The 9,879-nt window shown below is 49.4% G+C and overlaps 1 protein-coding gene across 1 annotated transcript in view; it reads right to left on the bottom strand.

Annotated features, from left to right (window-relative positions):
• LOC103603752 (potassium channel subfamily U member 1-like) overlaps nucleotides 1–9,879 on the bottom strand; it is a 39,065-nt gene that overhangs the window by 14,706 nt on the left and 14,480 nt on the right. The window contains exons 5-6 of the mRNA XM_008588328.1: nucleotides 7,542–7,607; nucleotides 4,226–4,365 (exon numbers count right to left, since the gene is read on the bottom strand). Coding sequence (XP_008586550.1) covers nucleotides 4,226–4,365; nucleotides 7,542–7,607 — 206 coding nt within the window. The remainder of the gene's footprint in view (nucleotides 1–4,225; nucleotides 4,366–7,541; nucleotides 7,608–9,879) is intronic.

The raw sequence follows: 9,879 nt of genomic DNA on the forward strand, positions 1-9,879 counted from the left end.
CACATTTCTCCAGCAGGGGCAGGAGCTGTTCCCATCTCAGCTGTGCAAGGAGATTTGGAGGGAAACCCCATTATTTTATGCAGAAAAAAATATTATAGATCTATCAGGGGATAGAATTTTAAAAATTGCGTAAAAATTTAAACAAAACCTCAGTATTTCTAAGCGGTGACAACTTCACACGGGATTATTGTGGGCGCTGCTGCCTTCTGGGACTGGCCTGTCCCTTCTCCTGGGCATTCGTTAGGGCCGTGGGCAGGGAGAGCAGCGTGGGCCTGTTAAGTTTTCGTGCCCACGTGGGAAGGAAGGGGGCGCTCGGCGTCAGGTGGGAACATAGTCCACCACAGTTGGAGTCGAGGCTGCTGTTGCAGGGACCTGTTTCAGAAGCTGCTGAAGTGTTGGCCCTTCCTCCTGCGGGAGCCTGTTGGGGACGCGTCTGGTTTTAGCCTCGCCCTCCTGTGTGCTGCGGCATCAGGGGGACAGACGGTTTGAGTGTAACTATGACCTCTGACTACACGGCGCAGGGCACAGAGCTCCTGGGGCGTTAAGCTGGGCAGCAGGTCAGAAGAGCCAAACGCGGAAGACGGTCTTGGGGAGGGAAGGGCGGACTCGGGTGAACAGCTGAGTCCTGCCTCTCACACAGGCAGAGGACGCTGGTGGACATGGGACACTTGTCTCGGCAGAGAGAACAGGGTTCTGGCTATGTCATTCTCTCTGCTGGTCATTCAGTCTAACCTCTAGGGAGTGGTTTGCACAAGCTTCTTAGCAACAGCAATCTTTCTTCCAACCAAATCTTATGCAGGTGCCTAAAGCATGACACAGACAAAGGTAGCGTAGCTCTGACCGGGGAGAGGCACGGTGGCTGTCCTCGTCTCCTTCTTTCCTGCTGTCCCCTCCACAACCCAGGAGCACTCGGAGAGATGGACTCCTCAGGCAGCACCTGAAGACCACCGTACGGGAAAGATACTGATAATCACAGACGCAGATCTGGAGGGCCAGCGGACGGTGGCAGCGAGGCCTGACTCTGGAATCACATAAATCTGGGTCTGAAAACCAACTCGTTATTTGTACATGGTGTGACCTTTGGCAGATTATTTATGCCTCTAAGCCTCAGTGTCTTCATCCGTTAAATGAGGTGGATAATAATATTTTCCTAATTGGGTCGACAGGAGAATCAAAGTAATGTAGGTGATGCGCTTAGCAAAGTCCTTGGCATAGGTAAGCTTGAGAGACGTTATTACTCTTCCTATGACAGATATTGCTATTATTATTGATATTATCTCAACAACAAAAGTTACCAGAATAAGTTACCTTGAGGTCTGTGTTGCCTTGAGGTCTGCAGGTGTGATGGGGGTAGGAGAACTGTGGTCATCAGTCGCATTTGCCATGGAGGCGTATTGGAGGGGTGATGGCCCTGGGGCTCAGAACTGCCATCCCACACTGTGGGACACTGAGGTCTTTGCCTCCCCACCATCAACAAGGAGATGCATGCATATTTTAAGTTGTCGGAGGCGTATTGGAGGGGTGATGGCCCTGGGGCTCAGAACTGCCATCCCACACTGTGGGGACACTGAGGTCTTTGCCTCCCCACCATCAACAAGGAGATGCATGCATATTTTAAGTTGTTCTAAGGCTATTTTTATGTGACCAGGTGGCAAGACCAGGAGGTCAGCCAAGATTGAACAGTGCCTGGGAGAGAGGAGACTGTGGAACTGGAGGCTCAGGCCTGACCCTTGGGCTCTTTCTTTGATGGATGGTGTGATGGAAAGTTAGCACCACCCTTGGGAAGGCCAGTAGAACCAGAAGTACAGGCCCCGGGGGAAGGAAAGCCAGTGTGGGCAGCATTCATGATCACTGTCAAGGGTCTAGCTTAGCTCACTGTTTAAATGGTAGTGAGTATGTTCGTTTTGCTGTCCCATGCATCATTAAAGATTCAAGAGCTGGGACAGAGGCTACCCAGGTGGAGATTCAGAGGCTCAAGGCCTGAGGTGGCCCCCTGCACATAAAGGATAACTTCCACCCCAGTGCTCCACGGGTGTCCCCACCCCGTATTCAGCTGACCAAGTGCCCATCCTAAATTGAGCACTGACCAGGAGTTCTTAAGGCCAGCTGACTGTCCACTGTGGGTTGTGACCTCCCGTGAATACAGCCTACCTACACTATGTGGCTTTTTCTCTCTCCTACCGACGTCACCACTGGGGCCCCAGAAAAGACTCCCGAGATTTTATGTAGCTCCAGCAGGAGGCCATCCTCTGCTACTGAGCGAAGCCCATCCATGCAGTGTCTGCAGGCGGGCTGGGAGGAAGCAGCAGTCCTCTGCTTGCCCAAGGCTGAGGTTGTGCTCGCGTGGGAGTCAAGACAGGCATCCCTGGGCCCGGGTGCCAACACCTGGCTCAGAGCTCTTGCCACCAGCTTGTGTCTACCATGCTGGCTGATGCTGTGTGTTCGTTTGCTCTTATGTCTGCTCGCCCAGCCCTCCTCTGTCCGTCCTGACTTCTGACTAACTCTAAATAGAATCTGCGGCTTTGTTCCTGTCTGTGAAGGTCAGTGGGGTTTAGTCAAGTCTCAAGTTCAAGTTAGGCCATGAAACTGCCTGCCATCTCAGAATCTCTGAAGAGACCTGGGACCCATCTAAAATGTAACCTGCAGACAGGTCAGGTTCTTCAAAAGTCCCCTTTTGCCTGACACTCCAGTCATTAACTCCAGGCAAGTTGACTGATGTATCAGTGGCAGACAATGACACAACACTTTCTCTGATGGAGCCACCTTCTCAGAAAAGCAACCTGCCCTGACTCCCTGCAGCACTTCCTGTCCGGCTCAGTCAAGGCTGAACACAGCTTCTCCCTTTAGGAACCTTATAGTTGACTGACCTGTTTGATGTTAAATTATCACTGAGGACATCCGATCTCTCTGAGAGCTCGGTGGGGTGTATGAGATCCCCACCCTGGCTTAGGGAGACAGAGCCCAGGGTAACATAATTCCCTCAGCACCAAATGGCATAGATGCTATGACGGGGGATGCATGTGGCCCAGCCATGCTCCCAAACGTGCAAACTTCGCCTGTGGGGCACCCCTACAATTCAGGGGTGGTGCCCCTCTGTGTGGAATCCCAGAGGCAGCAAGTCCATCAGACTGTGCTCAGAGCCATGCGCATCTCAGCGTCTGCATGTTGACGGCCAGCCATTCTGCACCCCTTCCCTTGGAAAACCCAGGTAGGAGGAATCTGTGAGGGGGTGGGATACATGGATTTCCCTTGGAAGAGTTCTTGTGGTCAATCACAGATGGCTGCGCACAGATCTTGGGGTCTTGTTCACTTTCCGTGAACACCCTGGGCCTGCTCCCCCATAAGAGCTGAGAGGAGTGAGCCCTCCTCTCCTCCAGAGCTTGGTTCACATGCCACCTTCTCAGGGCAGCCTTTCCTGGCCACGTTATTGAAACTTGCAACCCCTTGTCTAAACCGTACATTTCCTGTCTCACATTTCCTTAGCCCTGTAACCGGCATCCCTAATATGTTACTTATCTACCACGTTTACGTCAACCTCCTCCACTAGCGCAAGCTCACGGGAGTGCAGGCTTCTGTCTGTTTTATCACTGCTGTATCCTCAGCACCTAGCATGGTGCCCTGCACAGGGTGGGGACTCAACAGGAATATGTGCGATGAATTAATCCTATTTGTGGGAATCCTGTAATGGATGCAAGGGATCTGCTTGTGGCTAAAGAGGTGCTGAAAACGAAAGAACAACCATGTAGTCAAAAATGCACCCCATGAGGGCAACATGGGAAGAGCTTTGACTTAGCTCTGAACAATACTCACACCACCAAAGGTCAAAGCTTTTTCCTTACAACCCCAGGGCCCCTTTCTGGCCAGTTTCCACATGAGCTGCTGGGAGATTTTAGTGAAAAGATGAAGCAGTATCTCCTGCGCTGTGACGCCAGGAAGCCTGGTCCGCTGAGATGCACGTGAAGTTGACAGGCCGGGCCTCATTCCTCCTGGCATCGGGTATGCTGGCAACAAGCACCCCAAGTTTGTAACACTGAAATGTGAAAACTTCGCTTCCTTCACCAAGTGGTTGTGAGAAAAGGAAAGAGCGTATATGTGCACTAGCTTTTTGGAAAGTCAAAGAGAACTTAGCCTTGTGAGGCATGGTCGTGCACTCGGCCCTAACCCAACCGCTCACTCCTCTGCAAGGGGCTTGGTTTCAGAGGCTCCTCGGCTTAGCTGCACTTACCGTGGCCAGGAGGGAATCCAAGAAGCTGCCGGAAAAGACAGTGCCTGTGGAAAAGGAAGTGCTGAGGTGCAGGTTTGTTCCTGTGAGGGACCCTTCCAGTCCACCGAGCGGTTCAATAAAGTGGATGTTGTAAGGGTTTTCTGCAGGGGAAAGAGGTGAGAAGGAAAGGCAGGGTGTCAGGCTTAAGAATGGAGGAACTGCCACACAGGCGAGCCAGGGGACCGCTTGATCAGAAGATTCGGTGCCTACTTTGGGGTCTCTGTGGGATCCGCCCCTACACTTCAGTACACTGTGTTTTCCTTTCCAAGGACCTTCCTCCCCTAAAGACACGTATTCCTCTTGGTACCTTCATTATGAATGGGATATTCTTATAACCCAGGCCCAGTTTCTCCAAGAAAGTGTCCTGATTGTCACACTTATACAATTTATCTTTCAAACCAGGACACTTAGGGGAGCAAAAGGGGGCACTCTCGATGACTGCACTGGGACAATAGGCATAAATAAGAGCATCTGGTCACCCCAGTTATAGTCTCTTCTCACAATTCTGTGTAACAGATGACCTGGTACTTACTTGGGTCTCTAGAGTCCAGAAAGAGTTAGAGCAGTGCCTCTCACAATTCAATGTGCAGGTGAACCCCCTGGGGATCTTGTTACAATGCAGGTTCACTGGCTCACTGGGCCTATTGCTGGGGACTGAGAGTGCACGTTTCCAGTGAGCTTCCAGATGCTGCTGCTGAAGCTGCAGGAACCAGGCTCGGAGTAGCAAGGGCTCAGAGAATCGTCCTAACTGAGGCCAGTACAGCGGTAGCCAAATTACTCACTAACATGTCTATCCTAGCCCTGGGCTACAACTCAGAGCCCTGCAGTGACCACAACTGGTCACTGTCTGGAGCGAGAGCAGAGGCTCTGGCTACCTTGCATCCTAGACTCTTGCTTCGGAAGTGTTTGTATAGAGAGCAGCGTTGCAAGGTAGAGATGGCGTCTCCCACCAGAGCAAGGAGAAGGCATGCTTGCTGCCACCTAGAAAAGATTCTCATTTCCTAAGCTCAGGTTTCTTTCCTAAACAGCAATTCACTGTGGGTAGGGGTGTCACTCGGCCCTCTTCATGTCACCCTGTGAGAAACAGGGCTTGGGCAACCAGCATAAAAATGACCCTGTGCTGGCTGCTGTTAATGCTGTGAGTAATAAAGTAGGTTTTGTTTTTTTTTTGTCTCTGATCCAGAGGTCTTTTGTCTTCTTCCCACAATCATGAGGCTGTGGCAGGTTAACTTGTTGGTTTGCAAATAGGATAGTCTTAAGCCCTTCACAGTTCTTAACATTACAGTTCTTGATATTACAGATCAAAACGAATCTACTGAACATACAACTCAGAATGTATTTCTTACTAAGACTGGATTATTTCCTAATTCCTTAAATTATTCCTTAGTAAGTTCGGGGAAAGTGACATACAGGTGCATTTAATGAATCGTTTTCTCCCGAGAACAGCATTATTTTTATAAAAGATGAGCAAGGTGTGACTAATGTCAACCCACGTCTCCTGTGCACGTCTACCCTCAGCACACAAATGTACCCCACAAGCCTTTGTCTGAATCCTGCTGGGTCACCCTAACCCAGCGACCTCAGCTTTCTTAGCCTTTTTCCTGTAGGCCCCGTACGTTCTGTACCAAAGTGCTGGCTGTCAGGCCTGCAGCTCCCATGTCAATGTGACCCGTTCCCGGCCGGCCAAAGAACAAGAAACTGAGCGAGCTGGCAGGTGGCTTGCTAGGCTGATTTGACAAGGGCTGCCTGGTGCCAGAAAGTCTGTGGTTGAGCAAGGTCTGTAAGTCCTTGGAGAATGACCAGCCGCACCTCTGAGCCAGTGAGAAACTGGCTGATTTCCTCCCGACCACTCTAACCCACGGTCGTCTTCAAATTAACGTACTTAGTGTATACACACCTTGGGAGTTAAGGACAGTTCAAAAGTGGAGAAAAAAGCAAATATAAATAAAATTGCATCTGACAGCTTCAAGATGGTTACACGTAGGCTACATGCAGCAGTCAGTATCCGGGACCTGAGGTCTGCAAGCTGAGTTTAAGGAGCCTCTGCTCCAGGACCCGGAGTGAATAGGCTGCTCGTGGAGAAAAAAGCAAATATAAATAAAATTGCATCTGACAGCTTCAAGATGGTTACACATAGGCTACATGCAGCAGTCAGTATCCGGGGATCTGAGGTCTGCAAGCTGAGTTTAAGGAGCCTCTGCTCCAGGACCCGGAGTGAATAGGCTGCTTTCCATGTGCTTCATGTCAACTGCCAGCTCTCATGGTGCTGAGACCTGCTGATGCCTCTTGAAGCAGGGGACCGCTGCTTCATTTCTAGGACTAAGAGATCTGTTCCTCTAGTTTGGTATAAGTCTCATTGGCTTCAACTCTCTAAATCATAAAATGCCAATTGAGCATTCCTTTATTCTACAGAATCAGGTCAAGTCCCACTCCCAGCACCTGCTGTGGAGATCATCTCCAAATTGGTTCAATCTGTGTTGAAGTCGCCATTCCCCTCTTCTTTGGTATTTCCCGCTTTTATACTCAATTATTGTCCGTAGTAAGTCCCTGTGTGTCCCCTAGTTTTCCCACCCCTGTGTACATAGACACCCTTCCCTGCCTTCCTCTACCCTGCTTTCTGCTCCCGCAGCCCCTGGCTTCCAGGGAAGTTTTGTAATGCTCATTTTCTGTAAGGTGTTGGCGAGAGATAGCAGTTTGTTCTGTTATTTCTCCAAGGGGTTTTTCCATCTTAGAAGAGCATCACCCAGGGCTGCGATTACGATGATGCAAGGTGTATAGCTGGGACATAAAATTTAAGGTCCCCAAGGGTGAGCACCCCCTCAAAAGTCTGCACCCCATGTGCCTCACCTGCCTCATGCCAGCCTCAGCCCTCGTGTGCCTCATGACACACAGGGAAGGAAGGTGTCTGACCTACAGTCCTGTGATCGGGTAGGTAAGTCAGCACAGGGAGATCCTTTCTAGCAGTCTTCAAATCCATGTCCCCTCCCCTGAATAAGACTGAGCTGGTGGCAGGACGCCTGCCCTCTCCCAGTAATGGGAAGAATTAAGAGAGCAGGTGTTATTCCTGCATCTGACACCCGGGTAGAACAGGCTCCACTGAAGGACGTCACCAGCTGGTAAAAGCCAGGGGTAACCTCCAGCCTGTACACAAATCTCTCTGGGCCCCATCCTGGTCCCTCTGTCCTCTGACTGTGGATTCTAAAAAGAAACTCAATTTACATCAATTATGCGACACAAAGATTTTTCCTTTGAAGTTTACCCTCAATATACAACTTACTCAGTTCAGTGAGGATGGGGACTCTTCGGTATTTTGATTTTCCACCTGCATAACTTGAAGTCCCCTCTGCAGACACAGACAACAAAGAAGAAAAGACATGGTGAAGTGCAGACACAATGGCTTGCGCAGCTGGACAAGGGTGAGGAGCAGCATGCTCTTGGTGCTTTATTTTAGCAAAGTTCTCTCCTGTCCAAATCCCACGTCCTTTTCTATATCTAGATATAAATAAATTATTTGGGTTTCTCGGTGTCTTTTGAGAAGTGATGTGTGTGTGTGTACGTGTATTTCTTCTAAACGGCATTTCAAATGAATTACAACAATGCAGAGCTCTCCTGGTAGCTGCTCATTGACACCATAACTAGGATATGATTATTTTGCACAGAGTGGCATGGCTGGGTAATGGCTCAGTCGGGCAGTGCCACAAACGTGTATTTCTTCTAAACGGCATTTCAAATGAATTACAACAATGCAGAGCTCTCCTGGTAGCTGCTCATTGACACCATAACTAAGATATGATTATTTTGCACAGAGTGGCATGGCTGGGTAATGGCTCAGTCGGGCAGTGCCACAAACCACATCAATTTGCTTGTTGGCCTTTGAGGAAAGTGTGAGTAAGTTGGTGGTGTTGCTCCATGCGTGTGTTTGCAGACCATGCAGCAAGCTCTGGCTCCTGGTGCTGTCTGCCTCTCTGAGAGTCTCTGTGCTGGGGCAGGGCTTCGGTCTTTCTCTTCTCAGCAAAACTGGCTGGCAAGCCTGCCTCTCCCTGGAGTGCCTTGGGGTTTGCTGAAGACTGGGTTGGGAAGCCACTTGGTGCCCTTGAGCTCTGTGCTCAGTTTTTAGACAAACTTTCCTCCTGTACTTCAGTCACCTCTGTGAGCCTCGACTCCAGAAGAGGCAGATGCACAGCACTGGCCCCAAGCACGGTTTTGTCATGTGGGGACCATGAAGCATTTCAGAAAGAAGCAGACACTAGAGTTTTGGCCTCCAAGTTAAACTAAAAAAGGTAAAAGAGAAGGGAGAAGCGGAAAACTAGGGTGCAAAAAAATAAATAAATAAAAATTAAAAAAAGAAAAGAAATAAGAAAAAAGAAACAATTATTTCATTGTCAGTTAGGTTTAAAACTGTTGGCTGCTTTTCTTGAACTTTGTGAGGATGCTGAGCAGCAGGGAAAAATACTGTGCGAGTTCAAAGTCTATGTGTGATTCAGGTTCCCTGCCCCTCAGAAGAGGTGGAATACATGGAAGGTCCCCTGTTTCCTGAGCCAGGTAACGGGCAGGGCGGGGGTGGGTGTGGAGCAGATGGAGACAAAACAGTGCAGAAGGCCACCTGAGACACAGTCAGAGGGGGACCGGGGAGCCTGGCCCCTGAGGCAGAGACTGCGGGAAGAGGAAACCCAAAAGGAGATGTACCCTAGAGGAAAGCTGTGTACCGCTGTATTTAACACCTCCTGCATCTCCCCGAGAAATAGTCAGTAAAAGTGCCACTTGTGGTTAATGCAGAGTAGAGCTGAATGTATTTCTGATATCCACTGAAATTCTGAGTCACGGATGAAGGATAAAAACTGAAGCTCCACGAGAGGAGCCCGACACATTTGGTTTATGGTTAGAACCAGCAGGGCTAAGGAATTTCGTAAAGCCCATTAGTTTTGGGTGAGCAAATGGAAGCCCAGAGAGCTGACCAGATTCACACAGCTATTTAGGAGGAAGGTTTACCTTGATGGCTAGAGGCCAGGTATCCTAATTCACCCATAAATCATACTCTTGATGGTATCTGAATACCTTACACTGTTTTTTCTAAAACAAATCTCTGAGATTTCCATAATGCAGGAAGACTTGGGGGAACTGAGATTCGACTTTATTCTCCAAACTGCGCAAAATGCTTTATCTGCTTTACACACCCTTTCTTCCTTCCTTCCTTCCCTCCTTCCCTCCCTCTGCAGCTCTTTAAAAAGTATCTGCTCCATACTAGGACCGTGAACAGTCCCTGCCCCAGTTAACTACCACATGCTGCAAATACAAAATATTTTCAGAGAGTGATGAATATGAAAAAAAAAAAACAAAATTTAGGGGCTGGAGACTGAGGCGGAGGAGGCGGCGTTAGGTAGGCCTCAAAGGACGGCTCCTGTGACACTGGAACAGAGTCTTGAGGAATGAGAAAAAGCCATCCAGGCAGAGGCAATGGGACAGGTGACCTACTGTGGGAAGAGCCAGGAGGAACAGAATGAAGCAGGAGAAAACTCCCTACTGGCCTGCAAGATCCTACGTGACTTTCCTATAGTTGCCAAGGCTCAACATTATAGCATGTAAAGTAGGGAACTGAGATCACCTGATAAATATTT

Source organism: Galeopterus variegatus, unplaced genomic scaffold (assembly GCF_000696425.1).
Source record: "Galeopterus variegatus unplaced genomic scaffold, G_variegatus-3.0.2 Scaffold4776, whole genome shotgun sequence".
Taxonomy (NCBI): Eukaryota; Metazoa; Chordata; class Mammalia; order Dermoptera; family Cynocephalidae; genus Galeopterus; species Galeopterus variegatus.